Source organism: Rhinichthys klamathensis, unplaced genomic scaffold (genome assembly GCF_029890125.1).
Source record: "Rhinichthys klamathensis goyatoka isolate OS25496 unplaced genomic scaffold, OSU_Roscu_1.1 h1tg001000l_1, whole genome shotgun sequence".
Classification (NCBI taxonomy): Eukaryota; Metazoa; Chordata; class Actinopteri; order Cypriniformes; family Leuciscidae; genus Rhinichthys; species Rhinichthys klamathensis.
Genome location: NW_026607298.1, coordinates 255,626 through 283,247, shown reverse-complemented (window position 1 = coordinate 283,247; position 27,622 = coordinate 255,626). Strand labels below are relative to the sequence as shown.

Here is a 27,622-nt window from a genome sequence, read left to right as displayed (position 1 = left end):
GGATAGCCAGCCTGATGAACAGGCAAAATTATTGTAAGGATAAATCTGTGTCCAAATGTAGGCCCCATATCTTATTAAATTATAAATATTGTAGTTTATTTATTGTAGCCTATTTAAAGTTTTTTTCACACAAAATTTCAATTGAAGTTATTGTAAGGTGAATTCAACAAGGCATGCTGTGTCTTTGAAGCAACAATTAAAGGCTAAATAATTTTTTCGTGATTTGTATGGCTGACACGCAGCGACATATACAGTATTATCAGCTGTATGATGTGTTTTACCCTGAAATGTTTAATTTCGAGAGAGACCCGGCGCGCGAAGCGAGGGAGACTTAATAAACTTGTCAAAAAGAGATCCAGCGCGAGAGAGGCAAAGAAAAACGCATGTTTTCAATTTAATTATGTTTCTTTGGACAATTTTCGTTTTGTACTGTTTTAATTGTTTAATTTAGCTGTAATTTCTTTGGCAATACAAATTTAAAATGTCGCAAGAATAAGATTAGCCTAGTGTTTCTTATTTTGCATCGCAAAAGAAATAAAACTCTAAATCCGATGCAACCCTGTTTTAAATTAAAAAAAACTGTCCCGACACTATTTAAACCTTGAAATGTTCGAACTTGGTTTCAAACTTAAGTCATTTTAGTGTTCTTTTACATTACACAATAATTTAGCAGACTAAAGGCGAGCTTCTTCATTTTTAATTTTCTGATGCAATCGGCTGACAATCTTCCTTCATCAGTTTTTGTCGTTTGTGCAGCAGCTGCGGTTCTACAGGAATGTAGCAAATTTATGTTGTAATGATAATTAAACAAAACTCTTGACTTTAAATAAGTAAACAGTTATAAACAGTTACCTATTTAAGCATCAAGGTGGTAAAATGTAAATGCTGTAGGCCAACATTGGTTAACAACATGTATGCTACATTGAGATTCGATCTCGGGTCGATTGAAGCTCCTCGAAGCTCGTGTTGTTGCGTTGATCACTGAGCTACCGTCTGTACGCTGTTAAAGTTAACGTCTTATGCTCTTGTAAAGCCTCATTGATGTAGCCTAAATGTATTTATTGCAATGTTTTATGTTGAAATGTTTTCATTATTTATTCAATTTCATTTCAGTAGCCTAATTTCAGTATTGTGATTATGAATTATTTTAACTACGTTTCACTTGTTGAATTCATCTGCTACCAGCTTTCAATCGCTCTGAATGAGCCGCAGCAGATTACGCATTAGAGAGAATAAACGAACACTTTTCAGAGTCTATGATTGTAGCGCCTCTTAGCGGTAAAAGGCAGCAAATACACCCCACATTTTACCGCCGCGGTGGAACGGCTGATGTGGGCATTGTCATGGCTTGCCTCAACATTTGCGTTTGAATAGCGCGCGTCCTCCGTGGGCGTGTCAGATTAACGCGTAATGAAGTGTAATGAGCTGGGAAAAAAAATACTGACAGCACTCTCTTTTCATACAGATTACATAAACTGAGAATATTTGTTTTTTATATAAATTACTTAATTGAAAAGAAGAGAATTCAAGCTTCATAAAGAAAAATCTCTCGTGCCTGTATGACAATTATTTGCGGAGTTATAGTTAATTTTCGGACGCGTTTCAGAATGGACTTCACCGACAGAGAGAAGGCAGAACTTGCATCATGTTTATTTTTCTTTATTTGTCGAAAAGCACAACAATTTGTTTTTATTGTGAGTATACACAAAAATATTAGACACTTAACAGGATCAAATGATGTATAACACTTGCCTGTATGACAAAAATTGACGGAGTATTTTAAGTCTATTTTGCTGCTATGTGAAAAAAATAAAGCAAATCACGCCGGCGTGATTACCGACCCCAGAGGGTTAAATCTACGCGCTGCCTCGGCAAACGCGAGATCCCAGTCACAGAATCTAATTGCAAAGTAGACTCGTAATCAACACGCTGCCTCGGCAAATGCGAGATCCGAGCCACTGTAGATTCTGTATTGCAATGCAGACCTTAAATCTACGCGCTGCCTCGACAAACGCGCAATCTCAGTCACAGAATCTTTATTGCAAAAGTAGACCCGTAATCTACACGCTGCCTCGGCAAACGCGAGATCCGAGCCACTAGATTCTGAATTGCAATGCAGACCTTTAATCTACGCGCTGCCTCGGCAAACGCGAGATCACAGTCACAGAATCTTTATTGCTGAGTAGACCCGTAATCTACACACTGCCTCGGCAAACGCGAGATCCGAGCCACTAGATTCCATATTGCAATAATTTAGGACAATTTTTATGGGACAAACAACACCAAATAGGACTGACAGTTTGACACAGAGCGCTTGCTGAAGAACAAAAAGCTGACATCTCATGTGTGCCGGCGTCCCTTTATAGCTTCCCCCTATGTGCCGTCACACATTACGTCATGACGCAACACCAATCGGAGATTGGCTTAGTTTCATTCATACTTCAGAGGCGCTACGCTGAGGGGCGTTCCCCCCAAAGTGTCATTCGACGCAGTTTGAGTTCCCTCGAAAGGGAACACACTGCAACAGTTTAATAGAGATTACTACAGTTTGGTGTCACTGGCCCAGGTCAAAGAGTTTTTATAAACCATCTGACATTCAGGCTCCTGCCCTGCTTCAAGAGTGCTTAGCCTGGTTTTCAACTGCAGCAAAAAAGGCAGAATCTCTATCTTCACTTGAATTGTTTTGGTCCAAAAGCTCTGACGATCTGAATTTAAATAGCGTTTTGACACATTAAAGCAACACGAAGTAAGATTTTTTACCTTAAAATAATGTTTCCAAAATCGTTTCAGTGGTTCATTAAGTCGTAACAGGGTGAAAGGCACTTCTGGATTCGCTTTGCCGTCCTATATCTGCTATAACCACGCTATGTAAGATTGCCAGATCAGGTCGCGTTTCTGTAGTTCTAATGAGACAAAAGAAAACTACAAATTTGACTTGCTTTACGTCAAGCGTTACAATAGTCATTATTTTGTTTTTCTTCGTTTCTGATGTCGCAATACATCATACTTTCATGAAATCATGCAACATACTCTACCTTGTCTGTGGACATCTTTCATTCCAAAGCCGGTGCTGGATAAACAACGAGCGTGCATGCGACAGTAGGATTATTTACCACAGCGGTAATGGACAATTCCGCTTCCAACCTGTAGGTCAACCGCAGAGGAACAGTTACTTGGTGTTGCTTTAACCCTCTGGGGTCGGCAATCACGCCAGCGTGATCTGCTCGCTTTTTTTCTTATCAGTGCAAAACAAACTCAAAATGCTCTGTTGATTTTGATCTTACATATAAGTGTTACACATCATTCAAAACTGTTAAATGTCTTCTTTTATTTGTGTACACTCATAATAAAAACAAAATGTTGTGTTTTTCTTAAAATAAAGAAAATAAACATGATGCGCGTTCTCCCGTCTCTTTCAATGTGAAGTTCATTCTGAAACGCGACAGAAAATGACCTATAACTCAGCGAATGGTTGTCACTGTGACATGAAACATGTCTTTACGAAGCTTGAAGTCTCCATTTTTAAATGATTATATCAAAAACAAATATTCTCTCTTTAAGTAATTCGTATGAAAGCAACGACATGTACAGTTTCTCCAGCCCGAGCTGATTAGCGCTAATGTGACCACGCCCACACGCGCACGAGCTGTTCATATGCAAATGATCCATGCGGAGGAACGCAGAGCTGTTACCGCCCTCATCACCTCAAAACAAAGAATCAGCGACTTCAGTACTGCCCTGCTTTTCATCGAATTGTTTGTGCTGTGCTGTTTACCTTGGATTTACCTCAGAAGAATTATAAGAACACGATTTGATTATGAGAACAATTTTTAAGGTAAGACACTAATAGTAGCATGTCATTGTTGCATAAACTTTACATTGTAGCTACTAGTTAAACTGGTGCCAGACTAAAATGTATGTTATGAAATGTGATTGTAAAAACAAGAAGCCTAATGCTAAATGTATATAGGCCTACATGTACCACACAAGAATGTTTTTATGTTCGATAATTAAACAGCACGAAATAACAGTAGGCTCGTATGAGGGTTTATTCATGGTGAATATTATAATGTTTAGACCTGTGTTTACTGTTAAATAATGTGTTTGTGGATATCTGCTCACACGTAGATATGTATAATATGGTAAGAATAATGTTTCATAGTTTGGAGCGGCTCGATCGCTTCAGTAAATGTCCTCTGCACGCGCTGTGAGTTTGAGTCACTCGCACTGTGGGTTTGAAAAGATAAACGGACCAAACATTAGTCTTCATGTTTTTACTTCAATCTCATTTCATAACGTCGTAATGTATGGAAACGTTTGAAGTAACATATGATAATCCATATATTTTTCTCTAGTGTAGTGTTACTGAAATGTTCCTTTTTAACGATTTATAGGCTGCCTGCTATCTAGGCTATTGTTAATATTTTATATAGCCCCCCCTACACATATATGCCTATAAGGCACAACAAACTTGGTGTTCACACATATACAGGTCCTTCTAAAAAAATTAGCATATTGTGATAGTTCATTATTTTCCATAATGTAATGATAAAAATTAAACTTTCATATATTTTAGATTCATTGCACACCAACTGAAATATTTCAGGTCTTTTATTGTTTTAATACTGATGATTTTGGCATACAGCTCATGAAAACCCAAAATTCCTGTCTCAAAAAATTAGCATATCACGAAAAGGGTCTCTAAACGAGCTATTAACCTAATCATCTGAATCAACTAATTAATTCTAAACACCTGCAAAAGATTCCTGAGGCTTTTAAAAACTCCCAGCCTGTTTCATTACTCAAAACCGCAATCATGGGTAAGACTGCCGACCTGACTGCTGTCCAGAAGGCCATCATTGACACCCTCAAGCAAGAGGGTAAGACAGAAAGAAATTTCTGAACAAATAGGCTGTTCCCAGAGTGCTGTATCAAGGCACCTCAGTGGGAAGTCTGTGGGAAGGAAAAAGTGTGGCAAAAAACGCTGCACAACGAGAAGAGGTGACCGGACCCTAAGGAAGATTGTGGAGAATGACCGATTCCAGACCTTGGGGGACCTGCGGAAGCAGTGGACTGAGTCTGGAGTAGAAACATCCAGAGCCACCGTGCACAGGCGTGTGCAGGAAATGGGCTACAGGTGCCGCATTCCCCAGGTCAAGCCACTTTTGAACCAGAAACAGCGGCAGAAGCGCCTGACCTGGGCTACAGAGAAGCAGCACTGGACTGTTGCTCAGTTTTGCATGTCATTCGGAAATCAAGGTGCCAGAGTCTGGAGGAAGACTGGGGAGAAGGAAATGCCAAAATGCCTGAAGTCCAGTGTCAAGTACCCACAGTCAGTGATGGTCTGGGGTGCCATGTCAGCTGCTGGTGTTGGTGCACTGTGTTTCATCAAGGGCAGGGTCAATGCAGCTAGCTATCAGGAGATTTTGGAGCACTTCATGCTTCCATCTGCTGAAAAGCTTTATGGAGATGAAGATTTCATTTTTCAGCACGACCTGGCACCTGCTCACAGTGCCAAAACCACTGGTAAATGGTTTACTGACCATGGTATTACTGTGCTCAATTGGCCTGCCAACTCTCCTGACCTGAACCCCATAGAGAATCTGTGGGATATTGTGAAGAGAAAGTTGAGAGACGCAAGACCCAACACTCTGGATGAGCTTAAGGCCGCTATCGAAGCATCCTGGGCCTCCATAACACCTCAGCAGTGCCACAGGCTGATTGCCTCCATGCCACGCCGCATTGAAGCAGTCATTTCTGCAAAAGGATTCCCGACCAAGTATTGACTATTGAGTCCATAACTGAACATAATTATTTGAAGGTTGACTCTTTTTTTTTTTTTTGTATTAAAAACCCTTCTTTTATTGGTCGGATGAAATATGCTAATTTTTTTAGACAGGAATTTTGGGTTTTCATGAGCTGTATGCCAAAATCATCAGTATTAAAACAATAAAAGACCTGAAATATTTCAGTTTGTGTGCAATGAATCTAAAATATATGAAAGTTGAATTTTTATCATTACACTATGGAAAATAATGAACTTTATCACAATATGCTAATTTTTTGAGAAGGACCTATATATATATATATATATATATATATATATACACACACTGTATATAGTGTATGTATTTAGTAAATTTCATAATTTTAACCAGAAAAATCTAAAATGTATTCCCAAAATCGTGCAGCCCTATAGTTTCTCTTGATTTCAGCATGTTCACAGGTGGGGGTTTTTTCAGGTGGGACCAGATGCCACTGATGAGTCCTGCTGACTTAAACATTCACATGAGTCTCTGTACATGAACATGGTAAAGTGAAAAATCAAACACCTTGGAGATGACAGGTATGTACCCTACTATGTTTTAGGGATGGCACAAAGGTGTGTGACTGACCAAGTCTCTGTCTTTAGATCAGTGTGTTTACTAATGTGCTTCTTTGTCATTTGTTGTGTATCTTTGGATTATGTTGTGTTGTAAATAAATCCAAACAATCTAAAAGCCATTCTTTTTTTAAGTCTCTCCTCATTCTTTGTGCAAGGCTCCTCATAATGATATCACCTAATAGGGCCATTAGGGGAGGGTCTTTGTCTTTCTCAGGTGTCAAACCCATCAATATTAATGGGTGGTTAACGCCTCCCCGCATAAAGCTTTCTTACACAAAACATGTCTTACAAATGTTAAATGAATATATTGTCTTATCTGAATTAGTAGTCAGTAGTCAGGATGATTCTCACATAGTTTTGAAGCAAATATTCTAGGCTATGTGATACAATTTTCAAAAGTCTTGTGAAGAAATAATTAGTATGGGTTTCATGACCTTATTTCAGTGACAATGTTTCAGTGACAAAACCACGCTCAAAACTAAAAACTTTTACATACATGCTGCTGACATATTATTGTAGCAGAGTTTGTGCTGAATACAGTGTAATCAGACTCTAGCCATGAAAATGTCACAAGTATCAGAAAAAAGCATAAATGTCAGAGCATGTCAGAACACCTCCAGGGCCCAGAAAACACCTCAGACCCCGGAGGGTTAAATAACAAAAAAATACACACCTGGCTTACTGAGGCAGGAAATACGTTAACAGAAACAACATTGCCCCAGCTCACCTGAATGATTCATTTGCATATTAGATAGTGCTTGTGGTGAACGTTGTAAGAATGTTATATTTTGCCAACAATGCCCCATTCGCTTTGACATGCTCATGAGGTTTAATCTTTGAAGTTCTAAATGCAGCAAAATTTGGCTTGCACTCCTGCTTGCAAAGAAACTGAATGTCTTGTCCCATGTGACACGTCAGGTATGGTCCCACACCGGCTAAACACACTCTGGATCAGCCTGGTAGAGTAGCCACGCCCCAAACTCACACTATTGGTTGAACTGGAAAAAGATTGACAGCAGACAGCATCTCTATGTTTTGATGGTGCCTGGGGGGCTCAATGTTTACACTTTTAGGGTAGATAAACACATGAATGGCATACTAATACTAGTCAATGAACAATACATTGGGTCAACATAGGAAAGAAAACGTCTCAGGTTACGACTGTAACCATAGTTCCCTGAGAAAGGGAACGAGACGATGCGTCAACGACGCTTTGGGAACGCTCCCAGCGTGAATGCGTCTGAAACATCTATGTCAACTAGTCCAATGGAAGGAATGAACGTCACGGGCGGGTGACGTCATGACCAGGAAGTGATAAAAGAGCATCCAGTGCAAACCGGCATTAGCTTCAAAAATTGCCGAAGCAAGCCGATCACAGGGATGCAGGAAGTATGGCAGGGTGACGCATCGTCTCGTTCCCTTTCTCAGGGAACTATGGTTACAGTCGTAACCTGAGACGTTCCCTTTCGAGGGAACTCGCGATGCGTCAACGACGCTTTGGGAACGAGAATACCCAAATCACCAGACTTTCAAATACCTGAGTGTCAGTCTGTTGTCACACTGCACCAAGCACCTGGGACCCTGGGGCAGCATCCAGGTCCAAGCTGTAAAAACCTCACGAATGTGAGCGGTGAGGACCAGCCCACCGCATCACAAACGTCTTGGAGAGAACTCCAGATAATAAAGCTTAGAAGCCATACTCCTAGTGGAATGAGCCCTGACCACCAAATGGTTGGCCAGATGACTCACAAGCAAGAAGAATAGTCTCGACTATCTATTTGCTCAATAGGTTGGATATTCTCGACAGAGAAGTCCGATGATCATAAGTGTCCAGTGCTCGCACTGGGCACAAGGAATCAGCTCTTCCTGGTCCGATAAACGGGGGAGGACAGAAACCTGCAGCACAATAGGCCTCAGAATAATGGTAGGCACCTTAGGACCATAACCATGTTTGGGGTAAGACCGAAAAGGCCTGAAGGTCTCGACTCTTAGAGGGACGAAATAGCTAGCAGAAAATAGTCTTAAAAGAAAGGAACTTCTCTGAGACCAAATCTAAGGGCTCAAAGGGAGCCCCAGATAGGCCTTCTAGAACTATTGCAAGGTCCCAAGCCGGCACCCTAGTGCAAGTTGCAGGCCTCAGCCTCAAAGTGCCACGAAGGAAACGAGTGATCAGGGGGTCTCGACCCAAAAATGTACCACCCACCAGGGCGTGGAAAGCCGCAATGGCCGCCACGTATACCTTAAGTGTGGAAGGACATAGACCTGATACAAAGCGTTCTTGCAGAAACTCGAAAACTGTGTTTACTGAACAGTTAACCGGATCCCACTGACGCTGGTAACACCAAGAAGTGAAAAACTCTCGAAATAGTGAATACAGTTTCCTTGTAGCGGGAGCTCTGGAGCTTAGAATGGTCTCAACAACCTCGGTTGAGAGACCACTCTCTATGAGTTGTGCCCCCTCAGAGGCCAAACCCACAGTTTCCAAATCCCCTGCTGGGGGTGCAATGTTGCATCCCCTGCCTGAGACGGAAGGTCTCTCCTGATCGGGACCTCCAAGGGAGGGCCGTCGAGGAGAAGAATTAGGTCCGCAAACCAAATTCGGCTTGGCCAGGGTGGTGCTACTTTTTAGCAATAGGCTTATTCCATCCTGGCGAATTCACTCCAGAACTCCTGGGAGCAGAGCAACAGGGGGAAATGCGTACAGACGTAGCCTCGGCCACGTCTGCACCATAGCATCCAGCCCCGAGGGGGCTGGTTGAGTGAGGGAGAACCAGAGTGGACAGTGCGTCGTATGCTGAGACGTGAACAGATCCACTTCTGCCTGGCCGTAAAACTCCCATATTTGCTCCACCGCCTCAGGGTGGAGTCCCCTGGCCTCAGCCCCTGCCTCGACAGGGTGTCTGCTCCAATATTCTGGCCCCCTGGAATATACACTGCCCTCAGAGAACGTATTTTCCTGAGGGACCAAAATAAGAGGCCACCAACGTGTTGTCTGTGGGACAAGAACCAGAGTTACCTCCATATAACCAAGGCGCGGGGATACTGCCGGGTGATCTTGATTATACAGAGTGGGTTTCCCCTCGGGGAGAACCCTCTGGTCCTGAGCCACCACTGCAAAGGTCTCACGTACAGCAGGCCAAAGGGTATCACATTGGACGCTGCTGCCCTGAGGCCTAACAGTCACTGTTCTAGAGCAACACATGATGGCCCCTCAGGTCTGGGAGGAGATGTCTCAATGCATTGAAGATGACCATCATCTCCAGGCAATTCATGTGCCAAGAGAGATGATGACTCCTCCACAAGCCCTGAGCTGAGCGGCCTTCCAATACCGCTCCCTAGCTGGTGAGGGAAGCATCTGTCGAGATAGCAACTCGATGGCAAAGAGCTCCCCGCATCGGAACCTGGGACAAGAACCAGTGTTTCCTCCATATAATCAAGGCGCGGGGATACTGCCGGGTGATCTTGATTATACAGAGTGGGTTTCCCCTCGGGGAGAACCCTCTGGTCCTGAGCCACCACTGCAAAGGTCTCACGTACAGCAGGCCAAAGGGTAACATAATGGACGCTGCTGCCCTGAGGCCTAACAGTCTCTCGAACTGTTTCACAGTGTGTGACTGGCCTAGCTTTAGCTCTTTTGTGGCAGTAAGGATAGCAGCTACACGAGCGGGCGACAGAACGGCTCGCATCGTGACTGAATCCCAGACTACTCCAAGAAAAGTGGTCCTCTGTACTGGAGAAAGCACACTCTTCTTGGCATTGAGCCTCAACCCCAACCTTCGCATATAAGCGAGGACGACATCTCGATGCCGAACCGCTAACTGTTCTGATTCCGCTAGAATCAGCCAGTCGTCTATGCAATTCAGAATGCGTATGCACTGCAGCCTGGCGGGGCCAGAGCTGCATCTACGCGCTTTGTGAATGTGCGGGGTGATAGAGCTAGACCGAAAGGAAGTGCCTGATACTGGTGTTCTTTGCCCCTGAAAGAAACCCTCAGGAACCTCCTGTGCTGAGGGAGGATGGAGATATGGAAGTATGCGTCTTCAGATCTATCGTGACAAACCAGTCCTCGGATCTGATTTGAGTCACGATCTGTTTGAGTGTCAGCATTGGACTTGAGTTCCAGCACCGAACACTTCAACAGACGAAGATCTAGTATGTGACGCAGTTCTCCATCCTTTTTTGGAACAATGAGATAACGACTGTAAAGACCGACGCATGTCGAGTGAGTACACCTGCTCTATAGCTTTTCTTTGCTAACAGGGCCTTTACCTCTTGCTCCATTACCAGAGCCTGCTCGGGATGCACTAACGTGAGCAACACCCCGTTGTAACCTGGAGGACGAGAACCAAATCTGCCTCTTATTACTAACTGCAGGACCCATAGAGATATATTTGGCAGTAGCTTCCGCACTGCCAGAAAATCTACCAAGGGAACCAGCCCCTCGAGGCTGGTCTCTGGTGTAATTGAGACAGCCAGTTAGGGGACCTGAAGCATACTGGCAGGAACCACCCGAACTGACTGTTTTCGAACCCCCCTCAGAGGGCGCGAGTCCGGCGCAATGTCGAGTTGATGCTGCGCCAGAAGCTCGCTGGAGACCGCTGCGCCCCGAAGCACCAAGGGTGGCGGGGTTGGCAGAACGGTCCCCTGAGGGCACCGAGATGGAAAGGGCACCGTATAATGAGGTGTACACCATTTCACCCCGGTTGGGGCTGCCCTCACCAGTCTGACGCCGGTGGCGCCAAGACCTTTTCTTTTGAGCCGAAGCCTTCTCAGCATGAAGAACGGTCCTCGGATCTGGCTTCAACTTTGAAGGCTTTGGCTGTTGTGTTGCGTATGAGAAACTAGACGGCTGGAGCTGCTCACGCCCAGCAGCCCCAGGGGGTTGGACAAAGCGAGGGAGAGATTCTCTTGCATCTTTCTCCATGATTTCCATCAAAATGAGCCAGAGGTGTCTCACAGTGACCACAAGGGCTGCCATAGGCCGCCCAATTGCTCAGGCGGTCTCCTTAGTATCCCTGAGAGATAAATCTGTGGCCCGACGAAGTTCTCAAACCCCCTCACTTCTGTCCAAATACCCCAGCAGGTCAGCCTGAAATGCTTGTAGCACTGCTATTGTGTGCAAGCAGGCTCCTGCTAGACCCACTGCCGTAAATGCTTTTCCCACTAGATTAAAAATAGTTTTCTTTAATGGTTTAGTGAGAGAAAACGACACCTTCAGGGACGATACTGAACCGGGAGACAGATAGCTCGCAAGCGTCTGTTCTACCCGGGGTATTGCCCCATAGCCATACTCTCTTAACCCCCTAATATCTGAATATACATGAACTTGGGGGCTAAAAGACAAAATGGGTAAGGCTTTTTCCATGATCTAGACAGCTCGCTGTGCAGATCGGGAAAAATTGGAAGGCCCCGTGATGGAGGTGAAAAATGAGGGAAGGAAGCTCGTTTAATTTATTTTTAGGACGAGCACCCCCTTATTTCTGCTGGCCATTAAATATTTAATTTATTTACAGCCTTAGTAAACACCTGTACCAACTTTTCATTTTATTTTTATATATATATATATATTTTTTTTATATATATTTATTATATTTTATATATAATATATAAACTATTATATATATATATATATATATATATATATATTTCTCATACGCTGGGGAAAGAGACGGCAAATCCACTTCCCCCATGATTGTGTCACTTTCAATGCCCAGCACATCTACCTCCTCGGAGGTAGAGCACTGAAGCATTGGTCTCTCTCCCCGGGCGGAAGAGACCGCAACGCGGGCTTCCGAGACCGGAGAGAGAGCATTGGATTGCTCGGGAAAGGGAGGAGATAAGATCCGCGGACCCGTCTCCAACCCCGTAAAGAGATCCTATTTTGCGATCCACAGGAATGCATTCTCCGCGCTGCCTCGGCAGACGCGGGTCCTGCACCCTGAGAATCGCGAGCCTGGCCACTTTCCTTGAAAAGTGACAGGCGGGAGCGGAGCATGCGAAGCGATGTTGTTGGCAATCAGCCCCCTCGAAGGCTGACACCGCATGCTCTACTCCCAAACACATCACACAAAGCTCATGTGTGTCCCTACTCGTTAAATAACGCGAACAGGGAGAACACAGAGTTGTGCAATTGTTTCGTTTCCATAGTGTTTATATATATATATATATATATATCAGACAGACAACAGTAAATATAACAGACAGTTTGACACAGATCGCTTGCTGAGGCAACAGAAGCTAATGCTGGTTTGCACCGGATGCTCTTTTATCACTTCCTGGTCATGACGTCACCCGCCCGTGACGTTCATTCCTTCCATTGGACTAGTTGACATAGATGCTTCAGACGCATTCACGCTGGGAGCGTTCCCAAAGCGTCGTTGACGCATCGCGAGTTCCCTCGAAAGGGAACTGTGCTTGTTAAGACATTATTGGATCCTTTCCATAAAACCAGTGCAATTGAGGTACTCCAAAGCAATAAGCAGCAATACACATTTAACTCCAATCCTAAAAGAATGCATGCTGCTGCAAAAAAAATAAAAAAAATAAAAATCTCTTCTAAAAAATTGGTAGACCTGTACTTTTGAGCATACAAGCAGTTTTCTAACCTTGTTTCCGCCACAGAATAAAACATAAAAAAGGCAATTGAGACTTTTTATTGCAGAATTCTGAGAAAAAAATCTGAATTGCGAGATGTGAACTCACAATTGTGATATTAAAAAGTCTCAATTATCTTTTAAAATGTGTTTTATTCCGTGGCTGAAACAAGCTTCCAAAGATTTCTTTATACAGCACCTAAGGATACAAGCATCCTGCAGTCAGCGCGGGATTGGAAGTTGGAAGTGGACCTTGATAAGAAGCTTGTATTTCCCCCAGAAATAGTGGCTACAACACTCCGACCAGACATGGTCCTGTGGTCTCCAACAACAAAACTAGTATATGTTGTGGAATTAACAGTACCATGGGAAGATGGAGTTGAAGAGGCTTATGAGAGGAAAAAATATATATATTCCGACCTAGCAGTTGAAGCATCCCAGAATGGCTGGAAGACCAGTATCTTCCCAGTAGAGGTAGGATGCAGGGGATTTGTTGCTACATCTACCACCAGTTTGCTGAGAAAGATAGGGGTGAAGGGTCGCTGTCTCCAACAGGCCATCAAGTCCATGTCAAGTGCTGCTGAGAAAAGCAGTAACTGGCTCTGGATCAAGCGTAAGGACTCCAACTGTCCAGCAAAGTAGAGACAGATGGTATGCGGTCAGGCTTAGGCCCGACTCAGGGAGAAGGATGCCCCTGCCATGCAGAGCCCATCAGGGATATGGAGGGTATGGCATGGAGGGGGGTGTACCTGGAACGCTGGGTACACTGTCGCCTTATGGAGACGTTGTGGGCTTCAATCAACGAAACGTCAATGAAGCATGGTGCCCACCTGATGACTCCAATGACATACCTTATCCTCCTTTTCACCACTCCACACCGACTGCTACTGTCAAGAGTTTTCTACTAAAGGGATTGAAACATCTAGTCCTATTAGCTTTGCTGGCAAAGATTGCAGCCCCAGACAGCAATGGAAAGCTGTATTTTTCAAAACTTAACCACTGTATATAATAAAACTAGCCCTGTTTCACCCAAGAAGTGAAGCCTCACCATTACTCCCATGAGCCTTCAGTGGAAGTGTTTGATGACACAGAGGGTCAAGGGTAAGGAAGAAAAATTAAGTCATGTGGGAATTTGACTGGTTAAAAGGAACATGATGTAAGCTTTATCTAAATCTCAAGGGTAAACAATGTCCATGTGTGTGAGAAACAGACAGAGAAGCTGTACACAGACACTATAGACTTCTTTTATCCCTCTCTCAGCTTATGGGGAATAAGCAGAACAGGACACTATAGAAAGTGCAATGACTGCCATCCTGCAACGCAGCATACAAACAGTGTGTGCGGAGAACCAGTCTGTAAGTTCACACTTGACTAAACCAAACTGTACATTGCTGTTAATCTACTTAACAGGGGAAAGACAATGAGAATCTATTTCCATGTAAAAGTATGCCCTGGAGTGCAAGTGCCTCACTTGGCCACACCAGTAGATGAGGGGTGGCATTGGCAACATTAGAAACAACTGTATCTTCATCCACGTACCCATGGGCCTGACTGAAGCCACATGTATCTGTCATCCTGTATTCGTTGTACCAATTTATGACCTATGTGTGTATGTGTGTGTGTGTTTGAGTTTTTATGTCCTTTAAATTCCCTGTACATCTCTCTCTCTCTCTGCACCTTAGCGGAGAACAACAAGCTAGTCCCATTACATGAACAGAGGAACAAAAACACTCACACAGACCAACACACACAATATGATTCTAGTTTAAACCTCTCTGCAGGTTAAGAGCTTGATTATAGAGCTTTGGCTGTCAAAAGCCATTTTGGCTTGCAAAAATGGTAAACATGGCAATTTGGGCTTTCTTGTTGATTTGATTCCTGCTTGCTACATGGAGTGGAAGAAAAGCAGAGGGAAATAGTTGATGCTGTTCATCCAGTGATCATGTGGAGATAGATGTTTAGCACTCTAATTCAGTGCTTTTCAGTTTCTAGGATGGACCAACAAATAAATGCATGTAAGGGACAATACAGACAGACAGACAGACAGACAGATGGATAGATAATTGGATGGATGGACTGACGGACAGATGGACAGTGAGTACCTGGTGCTGAATTACAGTGTATCCAAAGGTGTGAAAACACCTAAGGGTGTAATTGCCTGTGTTTCTGTGCTTGAGAGGGCGTGCAGGTGTTGGCAGCTTTTTACACTAATCACAGTTTATGCTCACGGGCTTCCTCTCTTTCACATACACAGACACAACTTACCAAGCCAGTACTCTCCAGTGATTTTGCCAAATCCTTCTCTGTAGGAGTCCCACTCCCTGAAGAAGTTCACAGACCCATCCTCCCTGCGCTGGATCACCTGACACACACACAAAGCATAACAGAATGATGCATAACCAATTAAAATAGAAAATGTGTGATCAAAACCTTTTTAGTGGGTTGCAGGGTAGATATTATGTTTTTTTTTAATGACTGATCTTAATGTGGCTTCACACAAAGGAAAATGTTTTTGAATTAAGTAAAACTACTGTATGAATTCAATGGTCTTCCTCAGAGTAAATCCGTGATAATCGTGGATGGTTAAATCAAACTATCTCAGTAGAGACTGATATGTCACCTGAACAAACATGATAATGGAACAGCTCAGCATCTGATCTTATAAGAATAATATTATTTAATGAGGTAGGATATCTTGATCTAGTCAAAAGTGACTCAAAAGAGTAAAGAGCTTTTTATTAATTTGCGTATAGACACATCCACAACACATACTGTACAGTGCCAAAAGTTTGAGTATCTTTAATCCCTCTAGGTAAGTGGCATGTTTTCAAAACTAATAATTACTTTAATTTGATTGATGCACTGTTTTAAGGCGAGACACTAAAGGCGAATAGGGTCATTTTTTTAACTAGCAGATATCACCATGAAACTTTCCCAGTTGATTACCCACATTAAGATGAGAAAAAAATGTATTACAAGTTTTTTGTAATTTAATGTTTAAATATGCAAATTATGCATCTAATTAAATATGTGCTAATTTGCATATAATGCAAATCTGAGTATTGGATAAAGCCAGGTTCAAAATTCTTTTTTCATTGTGTTCACATATTAGATGGGAAAAAAATACAGAGGGATTTATGGATATCTACTTTTGTTATCCTGTAAATCAGAATATACTGTCAATAGCCTTAAAAAAAATATTTTCGCCATGTTTTTTGGAATAAAATGTTATAAATCAGGCAAGGAATAATATATTTACAAATCCCTCTGTAAATGTCTTCATAATATAACTAGGTACAAGACTGGAAAGTTTAGTGTATATGGGTGCTACTGAAGTGGGGATTTCGGACTTGGAGAAAAGTCATTTTGAGAAAACGGGCTTTAAAGGGCCCCTATTATGCTATTTTAAAGTTTCCTAATGTTGTTGTGGAGTCTCCTACAACATGTTTACATGCATCAAAGGTAAAAAAAAAAAGTTTAATTTCCTCATAATATACTGTGGCAAGGGGGGCGTGGTCCAGCTGGTACTGCAGTGAGAGAGAGAGGTAGGAAACGAGCGGCTTGTAAGTGGGTTAAGTGCAAATGATGAACACCTGTGTCTAATTGCAGTGATTGGTGTGGAGAGACAGGATAAAGAGGATCCACGGAGAATGTTTGAGAGAGAGAGACCTGGGAACTCGTGCACACGGACGGAGACAAGGAGAATTGCTGATTTAAGCAACTTTATTTTATGCTGTATTGAGATACGGTGAAGGCGCTGTGTGCGCAAGCTTTTGTTTCATTTTGAGAAGAGTTAAATAAAAACCACGAGTTTCCAAACTGCCAACCCTGTGTTCTTCTTCCATCCACCACCCCCATCTTGTCAACTTTACAACACTGGTGCCGAAACCCGGGTGTGAAGAAGAACGAGGCCCGCCGCCAACATGTCCGTGCCAGGATCGCCGTTTGCGGAGGTAATTCAATCTCTCGCGGGGCTGCACCAGGAACAACACCAAGCTCTGCTGGGCCTCAGGGACGATTAGGAAAGATGTTTCCGGGTGATTGTCCAAGCCCAGCAGGAGGACCGGGAGTTGTTCCGGGGCTGGATGGACCGGGAGGTTCGGGCCGCGGGACCACCATCGACCCCGCCCCAGCATATGCCTCTGCAGAAGATGGGCCCTCAGGACGATCCTGAGGCATTTTTGGATTTGTTTGAGAAGTCCGCAGAGGCATGTGGGTGGCACCAAACGGACTGGCCAGTGCGGCTCATTCCCTTGCTGTCAGGGGAATCCCAGATCGCCGCACAGCAGCTACCAGTCGCCAACCTCCTGGTCTATGGAGATCTTCGATGCGCCATCCTTCAGCGGGTCGGCCGCACCCCCGAGGAACATCGACAACGCTTCCGATCTGTGGAGCTGGGGGAAAACGGCCGACCCTTTGTGATGGCGCAACAGCTCCGGGACGCCTGCCGCAGATGGCTGATGGCCGAGGGGAGCGACGTCGATCACATCCTCGACCTGGTGGTACTGGAGCAGTTCGTCGCCCGTCTGCCAAGGGAAACTGCACAATGGGTCCAGTGCCACCGACCGACGTCGCTGGACCAGGCCATCCACCTGGCAGAGGATCAAATGGTGGCGTGCCCAGGGGTTGGCGGACCCCTCCCATCTGTTTCTCTCTCCTCCTTTAAACCTATCCCTTTACCCAGGTCCCGGCCAGGTGCCCCGCCGCGTCCGATGCCCCGCTGGAAAAGTGGACCACCAGCAGGACTGTCGGCTGGCCAGCGCGCACCGCCGAGGGGCTCGGGACCACCCGGCGGGTTTTCTATGTCTGGCTCTCCACCTCCTCTCTCTCCACATCAATCCCTTAACCCACTTTCTACCACTAGGGCGGCGGGTAGGCCTGGGCCGGCCTGTCGGCGGTGTGGGGACCCAGGGCATTTTATTGACCGGTGTCCGGAGATGGAGGTGGGGACATTAGTCCGGGTCCCGGACACTCCACAGGCTGCCCCCGATCAAGCTGGCCTGTACCAAGTACCTGTGAGTATTAAGGGGGGTACTTATCAGGCTTTGGTCGATTCAGGCTGTAACCAAACCTCAATACATCAAAGCGTGATTCAATCGGGGGCATTGGATACGAGCCGCATGGTTAAAGTACGGTGTGTGCACGGGGATGTGGTGAGTTATCCTATAGTACCAGTGGATATTCAATTTCGGGGACAAAAACATAGGGTGGAGGTGGCGGTTAATCCACACCTCCGACATCCGCTCATTTTGGGAACCAATTGGCCGGGTTTTAGGGTATTATTGGGATATTTAGGTGCGGATGTCTCTTGGGAAAATATAGAGCGGGGAAGGGGGGCGGTCACTCAGGTGGGAGAGACTGAACCAGGACCACTGGTTACTGATTCAGGGGAACGGAGTGCTATCGAGAGAACCATTCTTACACAGCACGATGATTTTCCCCTGGAACAGTCCCAGGATGAAACGCTCAAAAACGCTTTTGAACAGGTCCGTTCTATCGATGGTCAGCTGCTCCAACCGGATCGACCGCTCGTCTATCCTTATTTTGCTCTGATAAAGGATCGGTTGTATCGAGTGACCCAAGACACTCAGCTCAAACAGGATACAACCCAATTGTTGGTACCAAAAAGCCGTCGGGAAATGCTTTTCCAGGCGGCTCACTGTAATCCAATGGCTGGTCATTTAGGACAAGCGGCGACACTAAACCGTCTAATGACTCGATTTTTCTGGCCGGGCATTCATGAGCACGTACGCCGGTGGTGTGCGTCGTGTCGTGAATGTCAGTTGGTTAACCCACCGGTCGCTCCAAAAGCACCTTTGTGCCCTCTCCCTTTGATGCAGGTCCCCTTCGAGAGAATTGGTATGGACCTCATCGGGCCATTAGAACGGTCTGCACGTGGGCATCGCTTTGCATTAGTTCTAGTGGACTATGCAACACGATACCCGGAGGCAGTGGCACTCCGCAGCATCTCTGCGAAGAGTGTGGCGGACGCCCTGTTTCATTTTATCTCCCGGGTGGGAATCCCAAAGGAGATTCTCACCGACCAAGGCACGGCGTTTATGTCACGGACTCTCCGCGAGCTGTACGAGTTATTGGGCATTAAATCGATTCGCACCAGCGTCTACCACCCACAAACAGACGGACTGGTGGAACGATTTAATCGCACTTTGAAAACCATGATTCGTAAGTTCGTTCACGAAGACGCCAAAAATTGGGATAAATGGCTAGAACCCCTCTTGTTTGCTGTGCGCGAGGTCCCGCAAGCCTCCACTGGGTTTTCCCCATTCGAGCTTCTCTATGGACGCCAGCCCCGCGGGGTGCTGGACGTCCTGCGAGAAGCTTGGGAGGACGGACCTTCGAACAGTAAAAATGAAATTCAGTATGTCCTGGAACTGAGAACAAAACTCCACACTTTGGGGCGGCTCTCCATGGAGAATTTGTTACAGGCTCAGGACAAACAAAGCCGGCTATACAACAGGGGAACTAGATTACGCGAATTCGCACCGGGAGAGAAAGTTCTCGTATTACTTCCCACTTCTAGCTCGAAATTACTCGCAAAGTGGCAAGGACCGTTTGAGGTCACACGGCAAGTCGGAAATCTCAATTATGAGGTGGTTCGCACAGACCGGTGCGGGGCACATCAAATTTACCATCTCAACCTCCTTAAAAAATGGAATGAGGCGGAGTCAGTGATGCTGGCGACGGCGGTGAGCGGAGAGGAAGATCTCGGGCCAGAAGCAAACACAAAACCTCAATCTTTGGCTCTGGTTTCAGGAGGAGATCACCTCTCGCCGTCCCAGCTCACTGATGTAGCCAAGTTGCAAGCAGAATTTGCGGATGTGTTCTCGCCCCTGCCTGGTCGAACGGACCTCATTCAACACCACATTGAGACAGAGCCAGGTGTCGTAGTGCGCAGCCGGCCATATAGATTACCTGAGCACAAAAAAAAGGTTGTTCAGTCTGAATTAGAGGCAATGCTAGAAATGGGGGTGATAGAGGAATCCAACAGTGATTGGGCGAGCCCGATAGTTTTTGTACCCAAAACGGACGGCTCCGTCCGATTCTGTGTGGATTACCGCAAGGTGAATGCTGTGTCGAAATTCGACGCCTATCCAATGCCACGTATTGACGAATTACTTGATTGGCTGGGTACTGCTCGATTTTATTCGACACTGGATTTAACTAAAGGATATTGGCAGATCCCCTTATCTCCTCTATCCAAAGAAAAAACCGCTTTCACCACGCCGTTTGGATTACACCAATTTGTCACTCTTCCTTTCGGGTTGTTCGGGGCTCCGGCCACTTTTCAGCGGCTCATGGACCGGATTCTCCGGCCCCATGCTGCATATGCCGCTGCTTACTTGGATGACATTATCATCTATAGTAATGACTGGCAGCGCCATATGCAGCATCTGCGGGCGGTCCTGAGGTCGCTGAGAGGGGCGGGGCTGACGGCCAACCCGAAGAAGTGTGCGGTTGGGCGGGTGGAGGTCAGGTATCTGGGCTTCCACTTGGGACACGGGCAGGTGCGTCCCCAAATTGACAAGACAGCGGCAGTTGCGACCTGTCCGAGCCCCAAGACCAAAAAGGAGGTGAGGCAGTTCCTGGGGCTGGCGGGATATTATAGAAGGTTTGTGCCTAATTATTCGGACCTCACCAGCCCGCTGACTGACCTCACTAAAAAGGAGGCACCAGATCCGGTCCAGTGGACGGAGCAGTGCCAGCAGGCTTTCACCCAGGTAAAGGCTGCTCTATGTGGCGGGCCGCTCTTACATTCTCCTGACTTCTCTCTCCCATTTATTTTGCAGACGGATGCCTCAGACAGAGGGCTGGGTGCGGTCCTGTCACAGGAGGTAGGGGGTGAAGAGCGGCCGGTGCTGTACATCAGTCGTAAGCTCTCAAAGAGAGAGACCATGTACAGCACCATTGAGAAGGAGTGTCTGGTGATCAGATGGGCCGTCCTCACCCTCCGATACTATCTCCTGGGGCGGGAATTCACCCTCTGCTCGGACCACGCCCCTCTCCAATGGCTCCACCGCATGAAGGATACCAACGCGCGGATCACCCGTTGGTATCTGGCATTACAACCCTTTAAGTTTAAGGTGATCCACAGGCCGGGGGCCCAAATGGTGGTAGCCGACTTCCTCTCCAGAAATGGAGGTGGGGGGGGAACTGCAGGCCGGATGGCTCCCCGGCCTGAGTCGGGTGGTGGGGGTATGTGGCAAGGGGGGCGTGGTCCAGCTGGTACTGTAGTGAGAGAGAGAGGTAGGAAACGAGCGGCTTGTAAGTGGGTTAAGTGCAAATGATGAACACCTGTGTCTAATTGCAGTGATTGGTGTGGAGAGACTGGATAAAGAGGATCCACGGAGAATGTTTGAGAGAGAGAGACCTGGGAACTCGTGCACACGGACGGAGACAAGGAGAATTGCTGATTTAAGCAACTTTATTTTATGCTGTATTGAGATACGGTGAAGGCGCTGTGTGCGCAAGCTTTTGTTTCATTTTGAGAAGAGTTAAATAAAAACCACGAGTTTCCAAACTGCCAACCCTGTGTTCTTCTTCCATCCACCACCCCCATCTTGTCAACTTTACAACATATACATTTGCACATCATCACATTTTCAATGATTCTCAAACGACTCATCAAATGAATCAATCCCTCTAAATCCCTCCTTTCCGTGAGCTACTCTGTTCTGATTGGCCAGACAACTCGGTCTGTTGTGATTGGCCTACCGTGTACAGCGCGCACGTCGAAAATAAAAACGCCCATTGCCATAACAACGTCAGCTCTGCTTGTCCCATAGACAGTAAAAGAAATGGACACAGCGACCCCATAGACTTCAACGGAGAAAAGTGAAGTCAATTAGAAGCACACACTTCCTGATTGCCAAGCGCACTGCGCAGGCTCAAACTGAGCTTGACGACGTAGATGTGACGTGAGCAACCTGTCTCACAGTTGTACGTCTTCTAGTAGCTGTGCCAAGTGGAATCTGAATCATTCCCTTCCGAATCTTGCAGAGCCGGAGAGCGTGAGTTAGGGCTGTCGCGATAACCGCAATATTGCGGTACCGCGCTACTGACAGGCCAACCGCAGAGGAATGCAAGTAACCGCAGCAACCGCGTTTTCTTTTTTCATAAGGCCACCCTTCGTAGTTCGTACCATGTGTATTGAATGTTAAATAAGTTAATAATGATAACAAGACTGTTTATCATGGTGATTTGTACAGAGGCTTCGTGGATTTGGACTTAAGCCTAAACAGACAGTGAATGAGATCGCCTGAGCGTGTGCGATTACCTCCGTCTGTCTTTGAAGTCAAGTCATGTATATTCGTGAAAAGGTTGCCGTTTCCAAGGAAAGCGAAATATTTGTCGTATCATCCTTTTAACGTGTAAGGGTATTTACCATGAATGGCGTCAGCGCTGGTCAGCATTACACAGCGCGAGGAAGCCGTGGGGGGAAAGCAGCGAGTCACGCATTGGTCTCTATTAAGTAAAGCATTGCTTCAGCTTTGCCCAAAAGTGAAGCATTGCTGGCCAGCTGAGCCTTGAAAAGTGGAGCTCAAATTTAAAAAAAATAATTAACGCCTTGTTTCATTACATCTATCATTTAAGGAATCAGCTTTTTTGAACGTTTTCGTTGAATGAACGGTTTAATGACTCACTCAAAGACAGTCCGTTGGCATAACAATGTAACTGCGCGCTGAGTGACAGTCTTTCAATGCGCAGAGACGCTGTTTAGTTTCGGTTACATTGGTTACATTGTTTTTGTGTATGCTGACCATGTCATAACACGTATTTATAGCAACAAATAAATATAAATAAATAAATGGCGGTAATACCGTATATCGCGCTATTGAGCCACTCAAAATTACCGCAAGGGAAATTCCTTCACCGCGACAGCCCTAGCGTGAGTATTAGTTGTTCATGAGCTAGCAGCAGGAGCAACTTTATGACTCTCTATGGGCTTCTCCCTTTATGCCTCCACGTCCCCCCGATTGCGTGTGAGCTTCTACTTCTGTCTATACGGTAATTTCTCTACTGTCCGACAGAGAGTCGCGTGTTATGACCCAATCGTTAGCCTATTTTTACAAAAACTGCTTCTAAGGGGCCATAACGTAAGATACAAGGTAATGGAGCCTTTTATACATTGTCGTGTGTTTCTTTAGAAATAAACAATGGACAAATGGAGTCTTTAAACCCCTCAGATGTAAAGTTATTCGCTGTCACAGTGACGCCAAAATGAATGGGAGTCAATGGAATGCTAACAGCAGGTGAAGGCTTGTTAGCCAATGGCGGCCCCCGGGGAGACTTCAGTTTCCGGCTGGTGGGTTACCCCCTTGGCTTCTCCTGAGGCTTCATACACCGTAAACTAAACACAGTAACGAACAATGACGTCGATTTGACTATATTAATGTGAGCGCGAGTCCGATGATGAAACACTGGAAGAGATAGTTTTTCAACCCGAACCTCCATCACAAGGACAACTTGAGCACGACGTTTCACAGTGATACACTACTCAGTCAGTTTGAGGTAAGTTACTTTATAAGATGCTGCAACTGTAATTCCTCACCATCGGCATTAACAAGTGCATGTCCATCAACAAACTGATTATTTTGTAGTAATTTATTTACCGAGTATTTTTCTAATACAATGCGGTGAATACGTGGAAACTGTATCAATAACAGTGCATGTATGTAATGTACATTAGCCGAGTTCTAGAGTGAATGATTTGATGTAACATAAATGTTGGTAAAACAAATATTTCCTCAAAGTAGTGAGAACGACAGACAATCTGCATTAATAGACAGTTTTAGGTAATAGTGGCCCACAGCTGATCAGCTTTCAGTAAGACAGTGATAACATGAGTTAGCCAGTTAGCAGGAGACCTACACAATATAAAACTCAAAACTAAGTTTTTTGAACATCATCTTTCAAGAGCAAGCAGTTTGCGAATCCTGCATTGAAATCTGAGATTTGAGAAGCAGTCGTCAGTAAAATAAAGGGAACACAGCAAAAGTTTAGTATTACACTGCTGTGATATCGTGGTAAAGATGAATTTTAACCACTGATTCTTCACAAGCTCGTACTTGGGCAGTGAAAAAAAAAAAAACTGGCTTTACCTTCACATTATAGAGCACAGCGCCGTCTTCTCGACATGATGCTGTCCACTATCCACAAGAATCAGCTGCTGGTTTGAGTTCAAGTTTTCCCTGGTGTCTGCGCGTGCAATACGTGGGCGGGCAATATTCTAATGTTTCCTCTTGACGTCACGACGAAACGGCTTATGACTCATTTGAAAAACGATTCATTTAATTGACTCTGGGCCAGATGTACGTACATTTGCGAACGCAGCGTATATAGCGCCATGGCCAAGATGCAGAAAGCGCTTGATGTGAAACAGCGTTATGTACCAAACCTGCAGTTCATCAGGTAATCAGCGCCTGTCCCCACCCACTATTTAAACGCGCAATTGAATGGGCCTCCTCCTCTCACTGCTGATGCTATGACTGTTTGAAATGATCCTGATGCCAATAATTGTAATGTAGCACATTTGCCTTGGTTGTATGTATTTTTTTGTATTCAATAAAAAAAAAAAAAAAAAAAAAAAAAAAAAAAAAAAAAATTGTAATGTAGCGAGGAGTTTAACAACTGCTGGAATGGAACGTGAACGCTGAGTCGGAGATTCAATGTCATCTTTGATTTCTTCCAATAACTGTAATATTGCGTACGATTACTGCTGCCATTTCACCAGGAGGCATATGCCAGGAAACCCACTTCCTAAGTTACACCTGCTTTTAAGAGGCAGAGAATTTTCAGCACAAAATAGAGGCGCGCTTTCACCGGCTTTTTCTGTACATAACGCAGAATACATAATTAGGCGCAGTTTACGCTTCCCCTCCCATATCTTTATGTGACACTCCCACTTTCCCCTTGACCATCTCATGAATGCATATGCATGACATGAAAAGCGCATTTTGCCATTTCAGTTCCCGCGACAGGCAGTCTGCGCTTTCATCTCGGTGCGTCCCGTTCGTACAGTACATACCTCGCCATGGTTTTATGCGCACTTTGCAAAACAAATACGCCTGAAGTGGGAGCAAAAGCATTAGTACATCTGGTCCGACTCTTACTTTTGAAATTCTTAATATTCGGTGCACTTTCAGATTTAAAACTTTGCAGGATGTTTTCATTCACTTAGAGCTATGTTACACACTACATGAAAGGTAATTTTCAAAAATCCATAATAAGGGCCCTTTAACCCTTTGATGCACAACATGGGTCTAAATAGACCCGACTGAGTTTTCATTTTCTATATCTTTGCAAGAAATTAATTTCATCATTCAGTATTCCATGTATTCCTCAATTAACTTGTTTTAGATCATTACAAATCCTTATTTAAATTTTTCCTTTCTTAATTTTCGAATAAAAATCGTTTTAAAAAGACCCGTATTCATGTTTCTTTGCTGAATATTTGAAAGAAATGTATTATATCATTTATGAGTCCAGGTATTCATTAAATATCTTGTTTTGGATTTCCACAAATCATTATTTTTACTTTTCCTTTCTAATAAACAAACACGGTTTTTGTATTTCTACATCAATTTTACACACATGGGTCAAAAATGACCCATATAGGAACCTTTGATATTTATAAATAGTATAAATATATTTACTGCAGAAAACTATTCACCTGCCACACATTTCACAATTCAACACGGCTGCTTTTTGTATATTTCATGCATGTACGTTTTATTAATACATTTTTTTGTCACAGAAAATATTTGATATTTTGTGAAAGACATAGATATAGCCTAAAATTTGAACGTTTAGGCTAAGGTTACCTTGACCTTGAAATCCATTACTAGTGCAAAAGAGAAACATGTCCAATACTATTAGCTAGCTTGCGGTCGACATATTTTATTTTATCTAATGTTAGCTAGGTCAACAAAATAAAAGTTGCAATAGAAAGTTATATATATAGCCTACAAGTATATATTGGAGCTGTTGGGCAGAAACCTTACCTGGGCAGTACCTCCATATTAATTTTTATTTGTGGTCATAAATCAATGCTATCGTTCACGTAAGCCGAGGTCAGGCGTTGTGGTGCACTATGGCTGCTGTCGCATCATCCGGGTGGATGCTGCACATTGGTGGTGAGGAGATCCCCCACAGTTGCACTACACTACAGTTCTATTTCAGTGTTATCGGTTATATGTGTGTTGTGCGTGACAAAGTGGCCAATAAACATATTTCAAGTCTTATAGTAAATGTGTTGATCTAAACAACTGTGACAATGGTTATTTTAACAAAAAGTTTTCTTTATTCTTTTGTTTTATCACGCTTGCATAGATTTTAGACCCATGTGTGTAAACTTGATGTATTTACACAAAACCTAGGAAATATTAAAATATGAATTTGTGATAATTGAAAACACGATATTTTGAATATTCATAAATCATGAAATTTATAGATCATGAAATATAAAATGCTCAAATAAAGTGATTTCAAAAGGTGAAACAAAAAAAATGCCGAGCCATGCATGAAATAACATAGGAAATAAATACGGGTCTTTTTAGACCCATGTTGTGCATTAGAGGGGGTATCCATAGCTTGCGCATCAAAGGGTTAAAGATTTAGCATTAGCCAATGAGATTGCGCATTTGCGCCCTTTTACTTTCACGATTGGTTGCTGATAAAAAGGAAATTACCATATTTGGAACGGACAGCATTGTACAGGAGAGAGAGAGCTTTCTAGCTGTGTATGTGATGACAGGGTGCAGATCGCGATCGCGGAGCAGCGGGATGATTTAGAACGACAACTTTTGATGAATTTATGAGAAATCTACAGACTCAAACAGACAAAGTGTCGTAAAATAAAGACCTAAATGTGTATTTCTGACTTTTTTTCACCACAAGTCTGAAAGACATGTTATTGAAGACAAATATCCCAAAATCTCAAAATTGACCAGCGAAAAAAACCCCGATGTTTTTGCCTGCTGTGGCTCGCCTGTTACCAACTGTCACGGATGGCTCAAAGAGGAAGACGAAAATGAATGAAAAGTAAGGTTTATTTATAACTCAAAGATAGTCCAAAATGCATAAGAGGGTATAAAACACAAGCAACACCAGGCAACTGAGGAGTGCACTGAACGAAACTAAATACAAAGGTAATTGAGGGACAAAATGAAATGATAAACACCTGTGCTGATTAAATGAATTACCATGACAACTGATAAGTGGCAGGAAAACTGACCAAAGGAACACAAGTGACTGAAAATGACAAACTAAAGTCCATGAAAATGAACGTCTCGGGTTACAACTGTAGAATCAACACATTGGGGAACGTCTTCAGCATGAAGCGTCTGAAACCTGTATGAAACTAGCCCAATCTTGATTGGTGTTGAGTCATGACGTCACCCGTGACGTCGCATGAGACAGTGATGCGGAAGCTATAAAAGGACACGGGAACATAACAGCGTCAGCTTCTGATTGGTTGAAGCAAGTCGTTCTCAGGAGCGCGAGAAGTGTGGCCGAGGGACGCAGCATCTCGTTCCCTTCACGCTTAAGGTCTATGTGGCGGCCATAGCTGCCTTCCACACGCCTCTAGGGGTGGGCACCTTGGGGAGACACCTACTCATAGTAA

The 27,622-nt window shown here is 44.3% G+C and overlaps 1 protein-coding gene across 1 annotated transcript in view; it reads right to left on the bottom strand.

Annotated features, from left to right (window-relative positions):
• Positions 1-15,220: 15,220 nt before the first annotated feature.
• Positions 15,221-27,622, bottom strand: part of LOC130078833 (fibrinogen C domain-containing protein 1-like) — a 120,554-nt gene continuing 108,152 nt past the window's right edge. Inside the window, exon 6 of the mRNA XM_056244530.1 lies at positions 15,221-15,340. Coding sequence (XP_056100505.1) covers positions 15,221-15,340 — 120 coding nt within the window. The remainder of the gene's footprint in view (positions 15,341-27,622) is intronic.